The following is a 20,403-nucleotide window of genomic DNA, read 5'->3' as shown; positions in this document are numbered from 1 at the left end:
CGATAACACTCCCTCTTTTTCTTTTAGTTTAGCTTAAAAACGTTTATATTACAAACTCGGAGTCTTATCGCTCTCTCTTTCTTTCTTACACACACACACACACACACACACACACACACACACACACACACACAATGTGGTGGGAAACACGTAAACGAATCAAACACTAGACTCGTCAAAATGTTGATTTATTTGTCAAGACTTTGTGTTTAATATCTTATTGCAAGATTAAACGTTTGGGTACCCATTTGATTTTCGATAATACAAAATAATTAATGTCGGTCTATGTATAATACAAGTAATGACATTTAATTTGAGGTTTGTTAAGACTTGCTCTCCTGTCCTTGCCTCTTCTAAGGGATTAGTTAATAAAGTCTTCCTGTGAACCATAACCCATCTCACCTCTCATCCTCCAATTCACCATCTACCAAGTGTTCAGGTCTATGGGCCATCAGGCATCCCTTGGACTGTGTAGTGAGATCAGTGCAACATACTGTAATGACCCTGGGTTTATAAGCGCGGAAATCGACTCTGCCGCTTGAGCATGCTTTTGCGGCACAGTCGATAGCGCGCCGGACTTCGGGCTTGAAGGTCGAGGGTTCGAGACCTGCTCCCTGCTTGCTGTTCATTACAATACTATAGAAGGTGAGGGCGATGTCAAGTGTAGGTGAACAGCCACGTCTAATCACGTCCTGGGATAAAGTTCATTCTAACTCTTAACATACAAGTCCAACTTTATTGCACACAGAGTCAGAACATACAATAATTGTAAGGCAGAAGAAAATTTACCCATAAAAAAACTTGATAGGTTTAGTGCACGACTAAAGCACACTGCCAAGCTGTGGTGAGGACCTTAAAGTAATAGATGTAAAGAGTTGGGCATTTCAGTGGCAGCATATTCTGAAATATTTTACATTATTGTGAAATGACTCGAAAAAAGTATTGGTTTTAGACCAACATGAATGGCTTGTTACAGAAGGTGTCTAGAAGCAGTTATCTAGCTAGTAATTCATTCCCTAATGACTCAAACGGAATTGTTCCGCTGTTCTATTTTCGCTACATACTTCAGTCTGAGACTGCCCTCGTTTATGTCGTTTGTGGTGACGTCAAAACGAGGGGTGTTGTACAAAACAAAGTCATCAGCGATTGGATCGTCTCGAACCCCAGTATCAAAGTCAATGACACATTTTCCAAACACCGCTTTTTCCACGTGTGTTCTGGCTCTGGCCCAATCCATCGGTTTCTGGGACCAATCAGAATGGTTAGAATATGTTTATGTTCTAAAAATTGGCGGGGAGGTACTCATTACAGAGAAGAAACTAAGATCTGTGGTAGGGGCATAGTGTTTGGCCCGGAGCAAGGAGTTTGGGTAGCCAAGCAAAGTCATTCAGTTCACGCACTAATGCGACTGTTCTTAGAAGGGCACCTATTGATTCATTGCTCCCAAACACCCTGTCAGGCTAGACGTAATCTCGGAAACCCAGAACTAATATCTCACGTAAATTGTGCTAGATGCTCAATTAGGTTCTTGGGGGAGATATAAAGTCAGCAAAAAAAGAAATGTCCTCTCACTGTCAACTGCGTTTATTTTCAGCAAACTTAACATGTGTAAATATTTGTATGAACATAACAAGATTCAACAACTGAGACATAAACTGAACAAGTTCCAGACATGTGACTAACAGAAATGGAATAATGTGTCTGAAAAAAGGGGGGATCAAAATCAAAAGTAACAGTCAGTATCTGGTGTGGCCACCAGCTGCATTAAGTGCTGCAGTGCATCTCCTCCTCATGGACTGCACCAGATTTGCCAGTTCTTGCTGTAAGATGTTACCCCACTCTTCCACCAAGGCACCTGCAAGTTCCCAGACATTTCCTGGGAGAATGGCCCTTGCCCTCACCCTCCGATCCAACAGGTCCCAGACGTGCTCAATGGGATTGAGATCCGGGCTCTTCACTGGCCGTGGCAGAACACTGACATTCCTGTCTTGCAGGAAATCATGCACAGAACGAGCAGTATGGCTGGTGGCATTGTCATGCTGGAGGGTCATGTCAGGATGAGCCTGCAGGAAGGGTACCACATGAGGGAGGAGGATGTCTTCCCTGTAACGCATAGCATTGAGATTGCCTGCAATGGCAACAAGCTCAGTCAGATGCTGCTGTGACACACCGTCCCAGACCATGATGGACCCTCCACCTCCAAATTGATCCCGCTCCAGAGTACAGGCCTCGGTGTAAAGCTCATTCCTTCGACGATAAACGCGAATCCGACCATCACCCCTGATGAGACAAAACCACAAGCACTTTTTGCCAGTCCTGTCTGGTCCAGCGACGGTGGGTTTGTGCCCATAGGCGACATTGTTGCCGGTGATGTCTGGTGAGGACCTGCCTTACAACAGGCCTACAAGCCCCCAGTCCAGCCTCTCTCAGCCTATTGCGGACAGTCTGAGCACTGATGGAGGGATTGTGCGTTCCTGGTGTAACTCGGGCAGTTGTTGCCATCCTGTACCTGTACCGCAGGTGTGATGTTCGGATGTACCGGTCCTGTGCAGGTGTTGTTACACCTGTTACACCAGTGGTCTGCCACTGCGAGGATGATCAGCTCTGTCCTGTCTCCCTGTAGCGCTGTCTTAGGCGTCTCACAGTACGGACATTGCAATTTATTGCCCTGGCCACATCTGCAGTTCTCATGTCTCCTTGCAGCATGCCTAAGGCACGTTCACACAGATGAGCAGGGACCCTGGGCATCTTTCTTTTGGTGTTTTTCAGAGTCAGTAGAAAGGCCTCTTTAGTGTCCTAAGTTGTCATAACTGTGACCTTAATTGCCTACCGTCTGTAAGCTGTTAGTGTCTTAACGACCGTTCCACAGGTGCATGTTCATTAATTGTTTATGGTTCATTGAACAAGCATGGGAAACAGTGTTTAAACCCTTTACAATGAAGATCTGTGAAGTTATTTGGATTTTTACGAATTATCTTTGAAAGACAGGGTCCTGAAAAAGGGACGTTTCTTTTTTTGCTGAGTTTCATAGAAAATATACTGAGACTAGCGAAGTCTCCACACCCCTAAACGGAAACTCTCAGCTCAAGCATGGGCCAAATGTCCCCTCCCCTTCCAAAATTTGAAAGATACAAAGACCCGTGAAATCTTGATTTGTCCAAATTATCAGTGATGAAAAAATCTCCACACAAAGTTCCTCGTTAGTCGTTGCATCCCAGTCTGTTGACAGACTCTATGATACCATCCTATGTTGCGTGCATCTGTCCACGAGATGTTAGGCCAGAGGTACCCTCTGTGTGGGTGATGGAGGTTCAATGTTTGGGTAATACTACCCCCTTCGTAGGTCTTCAGATTATCCACCTAGCCTTTTATTTTTTAAACTCCTTTGCATAAATACTTCTGCTGCATGACCAGAAGAACATGTGTGCGCCTCTGCGATGAAGGAGATTCATATAATTGCTTCAATACTCCATCATCAGAGATCTGGTTTAACCTTCAATACTCAGTAATGCATTACCCAAATTCATTTTACCTCAATCTTTGTGTACATTTTCTATCATTCATTCATTCAGAAAAGGCATTTAGAGGCCTGGTTCTGACTGCGCTGTTGCATTCTACAGTTGAAGGTGGTGTTAATTTTAGAAACCTGACTGGTTGTATAGACTGGTGAAATGAGAATGGAAGACGTTCAACGTCGTTGAATACAAATCTCAGACGTGTGGATGATTATGTGGGCAAAAAGAAACAGAACATTTGAAATGAAAAGAACAAATTGTGGTTTTAATAGCTCTCAGGTAACAGGTTCAGATCAGCAAGCTGCATATCAACTCACACATACTTACACACTCGTCATGAGCACAAAAGTGCCATCATTCCATCACACACACATACACACTCTACCACACACACATCCTGATTCCAAGTGTTAGGCTGCCATGAATAATGATGAACTCTAGTTAGGTGAACTCTAACCTCTGACCCGGGACTGACCCTGTCCTAGCTCCTGGTGAACTCCAGTCCCGCTGGACTCTATTCTGAAGTGTTTACTTCCCTCTGTTCAGATATACAGCCGTCAATAAGGAACACACAGGTCTCCTAGTGTTCGAGGTTCCAATCAGTCTTATTACTTTACTGGACTGCCACTGTCTGTATCATTCAAGCCACATTCACCCATGTAGATCATTTAACGCTGTACCGACAATCATGAGCTGTGTCTTAAACCTTCCTTCGAAACAGCAACAACTCCCGTCCAGATATCACTCCCGTTCCCTCATCCTCACCCACTAGCAACCTACCCTATCCCACCATACAGTATAATCATGTCCCAACCCCATGACTCCGTACACAACCCCCCCCCCCCCCAATCTCAGAAGCTCCACCTTCTGGAGCTCTGAGAACAGAATGCTGAGTAAGACATCTGAGTGACAGCCTGTAACTCCTCCTCTTCTCTGCTCCTCATCCTCCTCTCCTGTCCGCCATGACTCTTCATTGTGTTTTGGGCTTGGCACCGCCAGGGGTTGTGTCAGGGGTGGGGCCACCACCTTGGGCAATTCTGTGGAGACTGTATTAAAGAGAGGGGTCAATATCACATGATCTCATTTACATTGGTCATTTGATAAAAGGTTATAGGCTTTTTCCATACCATCTCTCCAATACTACCAGCCATTACACATTGAGTAAATGTCACAGTGATTCAGAAATCAGTTCAGGGTCTGCAGAGCTGCAATGGAAAACTACAGGAAGGAAAGAGGAATGTTGCATTCCACCGTTGTGCCGAAAGATGGCGCCATACTCACATGTCCTTGACGTTGTCAACGTTTGCCTGAATTCCTGCAAAGAAGCCATCCACTTTTGCCTGGAACATCAAAAGAGGTATTGGTGAGAAACACATTTCATTTGAACAATTGACAGAAGTACCTTCTTTCATTGAATAAATCAGGAGAGCAGTTGTCAGCAGCGTGAGTGAGATTTTACCTGGTGCTGCCTGTAGAACAGCGGTAGAGAGAATAGAGCGATCACACCTGGAGAAGAAGACAGAAAGGGAGGAGATGGCACGTGTTAAGCTTTCTGATTGAGTAAATAGCTTCTTCAGACTAACAACATGGCATGCCTTTTCATTCAAATCAAAAGGCTGTTGATAAAAAAATATAAGCACCGTCTTCAACTGAAATACCCGAAGTACAATATTCGACAATGTCAGCATGCATCAACCAATGGTATCAGTCTCTACAGGGCAAATGGCCATCGTGATTATTGAATGGCAATTCAATAAAGTTATTCGAATACTGATTCTAACTGTGTCTGTGATTCTCACCCATGATGAGCACAGTAAGGCCATTACACAGGTCTCCCAGGAAGGTCAACAGGTAAATCAGAGCCAGGAGCTGAAAAGAACGGGAGGAAACACAGTGAGCTCCACATATACAATGCACAATGTAAATGTACTCTCGGCAATAAGCATGGCAAATTCCATCAAAATAGAAATATATTTAGCAAACGATTTTATCCATAGCAACTTACAGTCATGCATGCATACATTTGAAGTACAGGTGGCCCCGGGAATGGAACCCACTACCCTGACGATTCAAGCGCCACGCTCTACCAACTGAGTGGTACAGGACCGCCAAAGACTTAGAATGCATAAGCTTGTGGTAAATGTGTTGCAAAGAGTATCTTAAATAATCCCACAGCAACCCCCCCCCCGCACACCCCCCCCCCAAAAAATACCTTTCGTGAACTAACACTCACACTTGAATTTTCCCCCCTCCTTACTAGCTCTGACTCTCCTGATAGCTACCTAATTGAGGAAACATTTACTTACTAGGACTGTGATATGTGGTTGTCCCATCTAGCTATCTTAAAATGAATGCATTAACTGTAAGTCTCTCTGGATAGGCGCGTCTGCTAAATGACTCAAATGTAAAATGTCAATGAATGCACGCATCATATGTCAAAATTGCACATGGTCCCTGACAAATGAATGAGTACATATTTCCCAGGTCATCCACCATAACCCTTGTGGAGTTGGTGTAATATAGCTCAGTGGGTTGGGCCCTTACCCCCATCCTGAAACGGGACACCCCCCTCTCAGAGAAGACGAAACTCCTCTCGTACCCCCCTGTAACTGGGTTAACAGCCACCTGTGTCCCATGTCACATACCGGCCAGGTCAGGGTTCTTACCAAGGGGCTCTTCGGCTTCTGGGGCTCAGGCTTAAGGCTATGTGGTACAGTCACTCTGGCTCTCACTAACTCTGATAAGTCACACTAAGTACTCCTGCTGTAAATTTACATTTAACCCTAAAGCATTATGGTGCGAGCCACATGTCTGTTGTTGATTTAATGTGCCAATGTTTTCCTTCTACTGTCCCGGTAAACTGGAGAGAAGGTTTCTAGCAGAAACGTTTTATCATTTGATAACGAATTGAGATTCAGATTAGAATGGAATTTTATTGAATTATTGGTCGAAGGTTGCCGTACATATTGTATGACCATGACATGACCATGTATGACCATGACAAGGGAACATGCTTCATCAATATGTCAGGACTGACCTAGAGTGTAACTGAAATACACACAGAGAAATGTCATACATGTTCTGTATGAAACACATATATAGGATGGGGAGAGGGAAAGGACGAGAACCTTTGGCAAACTGTTAAAAGTAACCTTTGCTTGAGTACTATGTTGTTTTAGCCTCCATAAAAAAGGACACCATTGCAATGCTTTGAGAGCTCTCAAGTATACTGGCAAGGGAACGATACAGTTGTACTGCTTTCTTATTGTTACCTTTACGATGTGACGCATCGTCCCCGATACCAATTCAATAAAATCCCAACGTTCTACAAAGTTGCAATTGTGCTTGCTGCCAGTTTGCTTGCATCACACTCCGATGCGAACAAAAACAAGGGAGCGCTTAAAGCAGCGGGACTATATGTACATGATTATCACAATCATATGAACCACAGTGAGTTGTGGGTATGACAGCAGCGGTCTTTGATAGTGGTCTTGTTAGGAAACACAGTCATCATTTGTCATTTGACGACGGTGGGCATGACAACGTGGTCATCTCCAGTGAACGGGGAGGCAGGCTGATGCCAGTACAGAGCAGAGGAAGAGAAAAAGATGGATAGAGAAAGAGGAGGGAGGGATGTCTGCTCTAAGGAAAGAGAGTCGAGCCCAGACAGCTAGATGTAGTAGTTGAAGTAAATCCACAATGACAAGATGGCCTGTAAAACAGGGTCATGGACGAGGTTCAAGAGACAAGGAGGAGAAGGGAAGGAGATGAAAAGAGAGAGAGAGAGAGAGAGAGAGAGAGAGAGGCAGAGAGAGAAAGGGCATGTTTTGAGGGACAAAAGGTCTATGCCATTCTGAAGAGCTTCCTTGTGTAAAAAGTTATTTGAACCTTAATAAGGATCGGCCCCTTTTCTTCAATTTTCGCCTAAAATGACATACCCAAATCTAACTGCCTGTAGCTCAGGCCCTGAAGCAAGCATATGCATATTATTGGTACCATTTGAAAGGAAACACTTTGAAGTTTGTGGAAATGTGAAAGGAATGTAGGAGAATACAACAAAATAGATCTGGTAAAATATCTGGTACAATCATCTTAGAAATGCAAGAGAAAGGCCATAATGTATTATTCCAGCCCAGGTGCAATTTAGATTTTGGCTACTAGATGGCAGCAGTGTATGTGCAAAGGTTTAGACTGATCAAATGAACCATTGCATTTCTGTTCAACATTTTGTATCACGACTGCCCAAATGTGCCTAATTTGTTTATTAATAACTTCATGTTCAAAACTGTGCACTCTCCTCAAACAATAGCATGGTCTTTTATCACTGTAATAGCTACCGTAAATTGGACAGTGCAGTTAGATTAACAATAATTTAAGCTTTCTGCCAATATCAGATATGTCTATGTCCTGGGAAATGTTCTTGTTACTTACAACCTCATGCTAACCGCATTAGCCCGCGTTAGCTCAACTGTCCCGGAGGGGACCCACCAACCATGAAGAAGTTTTAAGTGAATGAATGAGACTTGAGAGGAGCTCTTGAAGGAGAGCATATAAAAAAAAAGGTACTGCCAGATTCTGGCCCTTTCTAGACGAAGAGCGACGAGATCCAACACCTAGGCAGTCTCACCTTGAGAGAGTCGAAGAGGCTTCCAACCAGGAAGAGATTCTTGAGTGAGTTAGCAGCAGAGACGACTGCAACGATGGCCTTCTGCATGTATTGGTCAGCCAGCTCCCCACTGAAACTAATGTCCAGATCCAGATACGCCCTGAGGACAGAAAGAGAGCGGGTTAGAAAAGGAGAGTGATAGAGGGGGAGTGATGGAGAAAGAGAGGGAGATAGAGTTCAGGACCAGTGGGAAGGAGGAAAGAGGCAGTGTTGGTTAGAAAATGAGCGATTGTCGCCACGAGCGCCCTGACGCAGAACACAGTTTGTCGTCTTACGCCTCAATGATTTCCATCAGCACAGATATTCAAATAGAAATGTCCTTTCAGATCATGATGGATGACGTCTATCAACTAGTTTGCCGAACTGCAGTGGTTAACCTAAACAATTTTTTTTATTAAAAACACACTGCGGTGTTTTTTAAAGACAAGCCCACTGGACTGTGATTCCAGGCATGATTTATTTTGGGAGGTGAGGGAATCCAGCCAATTAACAACCTATTCCTGAATGCCACTCCCACAATGTTATTAGAGAAGAGAGGAGATAAACAAGAGTGGAAGGGAGTGGGGGATGAGAGGAAATAGGAAAAGAAGAGGGGAAGAAGACAAGAATAAAGGAGAAAAGAGGAAGTGTTTTTAAAAGAGCAGAGAAGAGGACTGACAGAGAGAATGGAGAGGAGAGAACATGATTGCATTGAGAGAAGAGAATCCCCTCCAGGTGTAATAGGAACACTTCCCCATCCCCATTCTATCCCATCTCATGCCAGGTGGCCAGCCACTCACTTGAAGGGGGGCACTCCGTCTCCCATGTTGAGCACGTGCAGGATTTTATAGTAGAGGCTGACTGAGACGGTGAAGCACAGGGCGCCCAGGGAGATGGTGGAGATGACTGTGATGATGCTGAGCTGGAACAAGGACAGCAAACCCACCACCAGCCCTGTGAATACCATGCCTGTACGCTCTGTGTCCTTCCAGTAGATCAGGTCCATCACTGAGGAGAGGAGGAGGAGAGAGGAGGAGGAGAGAGCAGAGGGGAATTGACAAGAGGGAGAAAAGGTGGGAAAATAAGAAAGTTAGATGCATTGTCTACATGTTCACTTCAAGTATAAACCAATGAGAAACAGAGTGGAAGCCAACATGGTCTTCATTGAAGCAGGAAGGGGGAGGGGACAAGCCCATGCATCTGACACTTCCTCAGATTTTTTTAGTTGGTTGCTAACGGCAGCAGGGACAGTCAGAGCTGCAAGAGTCTCTCCTCCTCACTGTTCCTGCCTATGTGCCTTTTACAAAACCCCCACAGCATCACCAGCCAGTCAGTCCCTGTTTGTCTTTGACTCTTCAGTGCTCAGTGGGCCAGAAGGCCTTTCAGCTGTGCGGAGGCAGAGCAGAGGGACAGTGATCACCAGGCAGAGAGAAAACACAGAGCAGGGGGAGATGTCAAGCCTAGCCTGGGCTTAATATAGCCTGCGCACTCTATAGATGAAAGGAGAGAGAAGAGGAAAGAAAAGAGGAGAGGAGGGAGCAGGAACCCTGAATTTAAATGTTGCCTCGGAGAGCACCTGCTGACAATCTTCAAGCCCGCTTCCACCCCCTTTCTGCACCCTGTCCGTCTCCCTCGATCAGTCACCCAGCAACTGGTGCCACTGCGACTGGGCCCTCTCAGAGCCAAAATGGAGGCTCCCCTGGCCTGATCCCTCCATGGAATAAGTAGCAGTAGCGGCAGAGTAATTACAGCCAACACACTGATAGCACGGTGTAATGAAGCTAAACTCGGAGGTGGTAAACTGTAGTGACAAAGACATGTGGTCCTTACTCCATGGCTATCAGTATATGAGTGAGCCTGGGCCTGGGAATTCAAATAGAGTGCACTGATATACCTGACCAGCAGGAGGACTATTTATAAACATTACCACACACTATTAATACCCTCAAAGCCTCCGGTACACACACACACACACACACACACACACACACACACACACACACACACACATCTGCCCATTGTCCCAACAGGTTGAACTACAGTACAGTAGCATACAGCTCTCTGATGTGTTGGCACTTTGCAACATTGACCAGCACACGGTAACACTGTAAAATGCACAGACTAAGTTCACTAAGAAATGGAAGACATACCACAGCAAGTTACACTAACGCCGGGGCAAAACAAATCCCTCATGTGACAGTCCAATAGATTGACTCTATACTAAGCCACGACTATATTGGTTAATGTTAATATAGTGATATAATGAACTCTCTGAGAATAGTACAGACAATATGAAGTGGGGAGTCACACACACACACACACACACACACACACACACACACACACACACACACACACAAAGCTGTATTTGCCATAATCTTAGAGAAACCTCTCTATCTATGCCAAGTTCAGCATACACTTACACCATGAGGAAATACAATGCAGCACTCCTCAGACTGAACTAACTGACTGACTGAATGAATGACTCAATCGTTACTACAACATAATAAAATCACCAGTCAACCAATTCACAGCCTGACCTATTTACCACCACAACCAAAACCACCACCCAGCCATTTTAACACGACGGGGCAGGCAGGAAGTCCCAGAGTAGCCCTGTGAAACACCTTGGCTCTGCCAACCCTGCTGCCAACCCTGCTGCCCAAAGAGGTAACCCTGTCAGATGGGGCACAGACCAGCTCATCACACTACTAGCCTCTTACATACACACAAATAATCACATATATGGTCCCAACATGCTGTAACAAGCTATAACACAACTCTGGATGGTCACCACTAAGGCCAGGATGAGCAGGTTTTTAAAGGAGCAAATAGTTGAATTTTGCTGCCATGGAAAAAAAATGTGCGATACTGGTATCGTCAAAACCCTAGTCGCCACCATCTAAAAACACTCCTTAGGACACTCTTAACCCGCCTGAAACAATCCCATCAATAAGCAGGCAGACACACACACCTCTGCAAAGTTGGAACGGTCTCAAACACTCCTGGTCGGTGAGTGGTCAAAATCTCCCCAAAGACCCCCGGCTGTAGCTGGTCTCCTGACGTTCAGACTCCTCTCCAAAGCCACGGTCACTAAATGCACAGCTCTACACTGGATAGACGGGGTCAGTCCCTACATGTGGAAACGCCCCGACGACTGAGGACGACAGGTACTGTAACTCTAACTGTGCCCTGATCTTGCCGATGTCTGAAACGAGACACCGCTTTGCCCATTGAATAGGTCACCTGCCTCCCCAATTAGTCAATTCACTGATAGATCTCAGTGTGCCGACTGACACCGTCTCATAATATCTCCATCTTGTCTCTCTGAGCCCAGGATCTTACCGTTAACGTTGGCCATTTTGGTTGCTGCTCAGGCGATCCCCCCTTCTCTCTGTTTGTCTCTCTCTCAGTCCCCCTGCTCTCTCCCTGCCACACTGAGCTGTTTTTGGCCTCCCCTGCCCCGTCAGCAGTACAGAGACTTTTCAGTCCAAAATAATCAGCCCAATAGGGCCCGCCCCTTTCAAGACTCATGTAGACTACAATGTAGATAGACAGATAGATACAGAGATAAGATAGATGCCAAATATATTCACTTATTCACACATGTAGTACATGCATATACTGCATATTGACCCGAGACAGAGACAAACCTTGAGACACACGCGTTAGTATACCCATACAGTATCTCACAAAAGTGAGTACACCCCTCACATTTTTGGATTACTGGAACCATGTCCTGTGGTCTGATGAGACCAAGATAAACTTATTTGGTTCAGATGGTGTCAAGCGTGGCGGCAACCAGGTGAGGAGTACAAAGACAAGTGTGTCTTGCCTACAGTCAAGCATGGTGGTGGGAGTGTCATGGTCTGGGGCTGCATGAGTGCTGCCGGCACTGGGGAGCTACAGTTCATTGAGGGAACCATGAATGCCAACATGTACTGTGACATACTGAAGCAGAGCATGATCCCCTCCCTTCGGAGACTGGGCCGTAGGGCAGTATTCCAACATGATAACGACCCCAAACACACCTCCAAGACGACCACTGCCTTGCTAAAGAAGCTGAGGGTAAAGGTGACGGACTGGCCAAGCATGTCTCCAGACCTAAACCCTATTGAGCATCTGTGGGGCATCCTCAAACGGAAGGTGGAGGAGTGCAAGGTCTCTAACATCCACCAGCTCCGTGATGTCGTCATGGAGGAGTGGAAGAAGGCTCCAGTGGCAACCTGTGAAGCTCTGGTGAACTCCATGCCCAAGAGGGTTAAGGCAGTGCTGGAAAATGATGGTGGCCACACAAAATATTGACACTTTGGGCCCAATTTGGATATTTTCACTTAGGGGTGTACTCACTTTTGTTGCCAGCGGTTTAGACATTAATGGCTGTGTGTCAAGTTATTTTGAGGGGACAGCAAATTTACACTGTTAAACAAGCTGTACACTCACTACTTTACATTGTAGCAAAGTGTTATTTCTTCAGTGTTGTCACATGAAAAGATATACTCAAATATTTACAAAAATGTGAGGGGTGTACTCACTTTTGTGAGATACTGTAGATAGCCATAGTGGATAACATAGACGCAAAGAGACAACCACAGACAACGATGACACACAAACCCATTCAGAGAAACAACACACACAGACACGGAAACGGACATGGACACAGACAGAGAATTACATAACACACTTATGTAAGCAGAGACAGAACCAACAACAGCCAACAAAGGAGCAGGTATAGAAGTAAAAACACATTATTGTGAGATAAAGACAGTACCGTCCTACCAGTAGGTACAAACTCTTAGAAAAAAGGTTTCCAAAAGAGTTCTTCAGCTGTCCCCATATGAGAACCCTTTTTGGTTTCAGGTAGAACCCTTTTTGGTTCCACGTAGAACCCTCTGTGGAAATGGTTCTACGTGGAACCCAAACGGGTTCTACATGGAACCAAAAAGGCCTCTTCAAAGGGAACTCCTATTATGACAGCCAAATAACCCTTTTAGGTTCTAGATGGCATGTTTGCTCAAATAACCTCATATATATATTCAGATATGCATAGCGGTAGTCTAACCTGTAACCAGCTAGTCTAACCTCACAATAAACATGGGGAGTCAAATGTGTTCTGACATATTCAGCCCCATTCTGATACAGAAACCAGATGGTTCGCTTTACATGATATCTAGAAACCCTTAAAGCCTGTCAACAGCTTGACCAGCCATTAATCACCCAGGGTCAGTGTGAGGGGGGTGGACAGTACAGTACACCCAGCCCCCAGTCCAACCAGACGCCGGGCCAGCCACCCCCCAGTCCACCCACTATAATAAGATTGGAGGATATGGCGGAGGTCCATATTGAATGGCATCCCCCTTGAAGAGTCATCCATATCGACCATGGAGGCCAGAGAAGATAGATTTAATGTCTCACACTTGGTCCCCCCCCCCTTTCCTTCACTGCCCTGTCTCACATTCTCTTTATCATGTGTACAGTGATCCAAGGGATACGGAAAGATTAGGGTGTCAGCGTGTAGGTCCGAGCAGACACATACAGACAGAGCAGGAATGATTTTTGGTGGAATTAGCCCATTACCCCTTGGAATCCAGAGGGAATTTTGCCATGGAGACACAATGGGACACACAGGGCTCACAGCAAAATATATTCCAGGGTCTATGTTACTCAGGCACTGAGAGGGAAATGTGTATCTACTTTATTTTCATTATCGTTTGAAAAGGATTGATTGAGGAAGGCTTTGTGCTCTCAGCAACATATCAAGGACAGAAATGAGAGGGAGGTAACAGGGTAGGGGTAATTGTCTTCCGACAGATGGCGTCATTCTAACACGACCGCGTTGCCATGAACTATCAGTACAGACGCGCTATCGGACGTGAGATAATGTAGTAGAAGTCAAATAGAATGAGTCGGGCAAGGGGATGGTAGATGCAAAGGTAGATCCAAGATAGGAAAGTCACGTAAACATAGACAAGATGTGCTACAAACGTTACCTGCTATGTGGGTGCATATCGTAGGGCCTGATAGGTTGAGCGCTGAAAACCACTGTTCGCTAACCAGCTCTTCCTGAGTGTTTCGACCAATGGAGGTGGAGGAAGTGGATGACACGTCATCGGTGAGGCCGCCTCTTGGTCGCACAGCCGTGAGCAGTGGGACGGTGGTTTCCGTGGGTACGAGGGACTCCGCCTCAGGGGGCGGTGACGCTGCTGAGAAACGGGACACGAGGTAATTGTGACGATGTCATCGCCCTGCATCAAGTTAGTCTACAGGCAGGTCGCATTAGATCAACTGGAAATGTAATTCATCTGATGACATCATTATTTACCTGACTTCATCTGTGGTCACACACACACACGCACGCACGCATGCATTATTAGCTCAACTCAGTTGTGTTGTGAGTAAGCCTGTCACAGTTATGTACTATCAAATGGGACACACTTCCCATTTTAAAACATGGAGGTTACACCCATTTACCCTGGAGCAATATGCTCGCCCACAGTGTGATTTCAGGGTCTAGAAAGCATGAAAAGATGCAGTATCTCCTGCTTTTGTAAATGTAGCTCCATGCAGGTATATCTACCCTGATCCCATCTACCCACTCATCTAGATAGCCCCACCCCATCCCCACTGCCCCATAGTGGGCTCACCCTGGTGGCTGTCAGAGGGACTGTAGTGCTGGTGCTCCAGGGGCTCCGTCTCCTCTCTCTGGGTCTCTGTGTCCCTCTCTTGAGGATCAATCTCAGTATCTAGGAGAGAGGCCTGGACTGTCACAGTCTGTCTGTGGACGTCCCTCTCCCTTTCCTCCCTCTCCTCCTCATCCTCATCCTCTAGGGTGAGGAAGGTGTGGGGGTCCCACTCCACGTCGGGGGAGTCCAGGGGGAGGAGCGATTCCACGGTGTCTGTGCGGATCAGGGAGGTGCGGCCTCCCCTGGCCCCGCCCCTCCGCCGGCTCCCTGATGATGAGTCACGATGATGTCGTGAGGCTCCGCCTGCCTCTGCCTCGGCTATGGCGATGTAGGAGAAGGTGGGCTCGAAGGAGTTCTGTCTCGGGGTCCCCCAAATGGAGGGGGATGAAGCTCCACCGTCATCATCCTCTGGACCCCCGTCTTCTTCGTCAGACCACTCCCTGGCCGTCTGCAGGTCGTACAGCTCAGACTCCTCATTCCCACCTGGAGAGAACAGGCACAGGAAAAGTCTTAAAGTAAAACCTATATTGATTTAAGAATTTTTGTATTTTTATATTTGTTATTCTGTCCTGTGTCAATGTTATATGTTGAAAATTGTGTAGGCTTTCATTACAGAAAAGCTATAGAGTTAGCTATAAACTACAGTGAAAACTTTCATCCAAGGAGAAAGCTATAGAAGTACACAATATTATTCCATAAACATATCACATGTTCTGTGACGTTAATGTCTACGGAGGAGCCGTTTGACGTTGCTCTCTCATCTACATATCCTCTGATGTTTTTGAGCGCTGAGTTGAACGCCCAATAAAGCACAACATGCTTTGTCTGAATGAAAGGGCAACATCCAAAAGGTGCAAAACACTTTTGATGGGAGTAAACTTTCCAGATCTCATTATTCCGAAAGGCTACAAAAGCATTCAAGCAAACAAATGGGCACAATCAACTTCAGGTTACACCTGGAGACTTTGTAGACATGTCATAATATAATTTTTTTCCTATTTTGATTCTCACATACAAAGTCCAATCATTCACGTAGTCCATTTCTAAACCTGTACCGTATGTATGCATTGTGTGATGTTACCTTCAGTGCAGGGAGGTGTTGAATCAGGTGTGGAGGAGACAGAACCATATTCCTCTGGAAGAAAAAGAACAAGATTAATCAGAGACATGTCTATCACCATTGGCTAGGGAACTATCATAACCACAGTTGTGAAATGTACATTACAAAACAGACAATTTGTATCTCAAAAAAACAACTGATTAAGGACTGCCATTTGGCCATTCTATGTGAAACTGGAGACACTTCTATACCGTCTATGTCTACAACTCCTGTCTTCCTTCTATTTCTATGTGTGCAACTTTTAATCAAGGCCTATTTGCATGTAAGGCTAGAGAGCAGACACTATCGAGATACGTTTTCCTCTCAATATAAAGCATTGTATCCCATTCAAAAGCATTACATTGTGCACAAAAGCATTACCACACATAGCCTATTCTCAGATAGATTACGTGCTTCCAATCATGTAAATGCGTTTCTATAGTGTCTCAATACATTGAGATGAGATTGAGAGAAGAAATAAAACGGTTGCATTTGTATTTTTTAGGAGAATCCATGGCTCGAATCCAGGTATTTGAGTAGCCTTTTTTTAAGCCATTACCCAGTCTTTAAAAGCAATTTCATTGGTGTTTGTATACGCTATGCTAACAGCTAACTATGTTTCCTCTCCTACAGTACAGATCAGCTCTGGCAGAGCAGGCAGCGGGGAGGCCTTAACTACATTAGCTAGCCTGCCGCCTCAGATCATCCAATAAATCAAGCAGCTGGTAACTGTGAAAGAAGCCCTGGCTAAAATGAAAACACCTGCACACACACACACACACACAAACACACACACACACACACACACACAAACACACAAACACACACATCTGCAATAGGTCTCTACAAAGGAAAAGAAAAAGGTGCGTCTGCTACAGCACTGCATCAATCCATCCGTTCAACCATGTGTTTATCAAGGGAGGGAGCGAGAGAAAGAGAGGGGAGATCGATGGCCACGCATATGGCTATTACAGATGCTGTACAGATATATAGGGATGCGAAAGACAGACAGACAGACAGACAGACAGACAGACAGACAGACAGACAGACAGAAGCCGACACACTCACTGCAGTGGGAGAATCCTAGAACCTGGCCCATGCTCCATCAAGGCACTGTTGGGCCCATCCAGTCTGGAAGCCCCCCTCTCTTCCTCTGGATCTCTCGCTTTCTCTCTCTCTCTCTCTCGCTGCTCTCTCCCTCTTCCACCTCCCTCCCTCCCTCCCTTCCTTGTTCCACCGATGCAGCACTGCTGTTTCTCTCTCTGGCTCTCCCTCTATGCACCCTCCCCTTCCTTCTCTGACGCACAGGCCCCTCCCTACCTCCTTCTCCTGCTCTCTCTTTTTTCCCCTCCCTCTCCTGCTCTCACATCACTATGACGGCAGGGGAGCAGCACAGGCAGGGCAGAGCCAGAGAAAGAGTTTGTGTGTGTGTGTTTCCCTCCTTCCATTCATGACTAATCATTAGTGTGTGCATCCAGCCAAGTGGAGTATATCTGTCTGCATTTTACGGGGCTTTGTATTTTGTATTTATTAGGGATCCCGATAGCTGCTGCCAACGCAGCAGCTACTCTTCCTGAGGTCCAAGATGATTGGTAGTGGTAGTGATAGTGGGCATGGCCTTGTTGCATACACATGACAAAGGGGAACATAGAGCTCATTACAAATATATGTATTTTTTTCACCCCCCCCACACACAGACAGACATACTGTATGTCTTACTGGGTGTTTTGAATAACCACCATGTGTGAGACTGCTAGCTAAAGCAGAAGGGTACATTTGTAGATTGCCTGGCAGCAGTAAGCAGCCGTAGCAGCAGCAGCACATACTGTAACCCAGCTCGTTGTAGCCCTGGTGTGCTGCCTGAAGCTACTTCTGCAAATGAGTAGTCACATGATGTGTCAGCTAAATCATCCTGCTCATGTACATCACTGACTGTTCAGACTTGGACAACATATAAGCGGGAAATTACATGCAATATAGACATTTTCTCCATTCAAAAAACACACATTTAATTAAGCTATAAAGTGCACTTTCTGGCAGGTGCAATACACTGAGTGTACAACACATTGCAGCACCTTCCTAATATTGAGTTGTACCCTCTTTTGCCCTCAGTACAGACTCAATTCGTCCGGGTATGGACTACAAGGTGTTGAAAGCGTTGCAGCACCTTCCTAATATTGAGTTGTACCCTCTTTTGCCCTCAGTACAGACTCAATTCGTCCGGGTATGGACTACAAGGTGTTGAAATGCTAGCCTATGTTGGCTCCAAAGCTGCCCACAGTTGTGTCAAGTTGGCTGGATGTCCTTTAGGTGGTGGACCATTCTTGATACAAGGGGAACTGTTGAGTGTGAAAAACCCAGCAGTATTACATATCTTGATACACTCAAACCGGTGCGCCTGGCACCTACTACCATACCCCATTCAAAAGCACTTGAATATTTTGTTTTGCCCATTCACCCTTTGAATGGCACATATACACAATCCATGTCTCAATTGTCTCAAGGCTTAAAAATCTTTCTTTAACCTGTCTCCTCCCCTTCATCTACAAAGGAAAACCAAGCCTTGAGCTGCCCAGTGACGCGAGCCTACCAGAAGGGCTAAATGCCTTTAATGCTCACTACGAGGCAAGCGACACTGAAACATGCATGAGAGCACCAGCTGTTCCGGACGACTGTGTGATCACGCTCTCCGTAGCCGATGTGAGCAAGACCTTTTAACAGGTCAACATTCACAAGGCCGCAGGGCCAGGCGGATTACCAGGACGTGTACTCAGAGCATACGCGGACCAACTAGCAAGTGTCTTCACTGATATTTTCAACCTCTCCCTGACCGAGTCTGTAATACCTACATGTTTCAAGCAGAGAACCATAGTCCCTGTGCCCAAGAAAGTGAAGGTAACCTGCCTAAATGGAGAGCCATGAAGTGCTTTGAAAGGCTGGTTATGGCTCACATCAACACCATCATCCCGGAAACCCTAGACCCAATCCAATTCCCATACCACCCCACACATGACACAACCTCAATCGCATTCCACACTGCCCTTTCCCACCTCGACAAAATTAACACCTATGTGAGAATGCTATTCATTGACTACAGCTCAGCGTTCAACACCAAAGTGCCCACTAAGGTCATCACTAAGCTAAGGACCCTGGGACTAAACACCTCCCTCTGCAACTGGATACTGGACTTCCTGATGGGCCACCCCCAGGTGGTAAGGGTAGGCAACAACACATCTGCCATGCTGATCCTCAACACGGGGGCCCCTCAGGGGTGCATGCTTAGTCCCCTCTTGTACTCCCTGTTCACCCACGACTGCGTGGCCATGCACAACTCCAACACCATCATTAAGTTTGCTGACGACACAACGGTGGAAGGCCTGATCACCGACAACGATGAGACAGCCTATAGGGAGGAGGTCAAAGACCTGGCAGTGTGGCAAAAGAGCAAGACAAAAGAGATGATCGTGGACTGCAGGAAAAGGAGGGCCGAACATGACCCCATTCACATCGATGGGGCTGTAGTGGAGCGGGTCGAGAGTTTCAAGTTCCTTGGTGTCCACATCACCAACAAATGATCATATCAAACACACCAAGAACGTTGTGAAGAGGGCACGACAATGCCTTTTCCCCCTCAAGAGAAAAGATTTGGCATGGGTCCCCAGATCCTCAAAAGGTTCTACAGCTGCACCATCGAGAGCATCCTGACTGGTGTCATCACCGCCTGGTATGGCAACTGCTTGGCATCCAACCGTAAGGCGCTACAGAGGGTAGTGCGTACGGCCCAGTACATCACTGGGGCAAAGCTTCCTGCCATCCATGACCTATATACTACATGGTGTCAGAGCAAGGCCAAAGAAATGGTCAAAGACTAAAGTCACCCAAGTCATAGACTGTTCTCTCTGCTACCGCACGGCAAGCAGTACCAGAGCGCCAATTCTAGGTCCAAAAGGCTCCTTAACAGATTCTGACCCCAAGCCATAAGACTGCTGAACAATTAATCAAATGGCTACCCGGACTATTTGCATTTCCTCTGTAACTTTCTCACTCATCATTATTCACAATAAATTCACAATTATCCACATTAATGTAGAAGTGTTCAGAAACATCTTCTATTCTTATTTACAATAAGTGACTCCAAAATGACACAATACATTATTCACCATTCAGTTTCTATTGGGCAAAACATAATCTGTGTCATGTGTGCTCCCTCTCCGGCCTCTAGGTCACCAGGCTGCTCGTTACGGCGCACACCTGTCACCACCGTTACACGCATAATGACACTCACCTGGACTCCATCACCTCCTTGATTACCTGCCCTTTATATGTCACTCCCTTTGGTTCCTTCTCCAGTCGTCATTGTTGCAGTTTCATGTCGGTGCGCTGTTTGTGTTTCTTGTTTTGTTCATTTATTTATTAAATGTATTCACTCCCTAAACTTGCTTCCTGACTCTCAGCGTACAT

General features: G+C 45.9%; 1 protein-coding gene across 4 annotated transcripts; it reads right to left on the bottom strand.

The window, feature by feature from the left end:
- Positions 1-3,752: 3,752 nt before the first annotated feature.
- Positions 3,753-17,111, bottom strand: rtn2a (reticulon 2a). 4 transcript variants are annotated; one of them, XM_029714541.1, is made up of 10 exons: positions 17,011-17,111; positions 15,925-15,978; positions 14,805-15,326; positions 14,151-14,363; positions 8,961-9,168; positions 8,143-8,281; positions 5,315-5,384; positions 4,975-5,021; positions 4,797-4,855; positions 3,753-4,561 (listed from the first exon to the last, which is right to left on the bottom strand). In XM_029714541.1, the coding sequence occupies exons 1-10, from the start codon at positions 17,039-17,041 to the stop codon at positions 4,486-4,488; spliced, it is 1,419 nt and encodes a 472-aa protein (XP_029570401.1). In that variant the 5' UTR covers positions 17,042-17,111; the 3' UTR covers positions 3,753-4,485. The 4 variants fall into 4 exon arrangements, with proteins under 4 accessions (XP_029570401.1, XP_029570402.1, XP_029570403.1 ...); XM_029714542.1 differs by having other exon boundaries at positions 14,151-14,360; XM_029714543.1 differs by lacking the exons at positions 14,151-14,363; positions 14,805-15,326; positions 15,925-15,978; positions 17,011-17,111 and adding an exon at positions 11,506-11,607.
- Positions 17,112-20,403: the final 3,292 nt, after the last annotated feature.

This window comes from Salmo trutta, chromosome 26, assembly GCF_901001165.1.
Source record: "Salmo trutta chromosome 26, fSalTru1.1, whole genome shotgun sequence".
Taxonomy (NCBI): domain Eukaryota; kingdom Metazoa; phylum Chordata; class Actinopteri; order Salmoniformes; family Salmonidae; genus Salmo; species Salmo trutta.
Note: the sequence above shows the minus strand (reverse complement) of the source record. Positions and strands in the feature narration are given on the sequence as shown.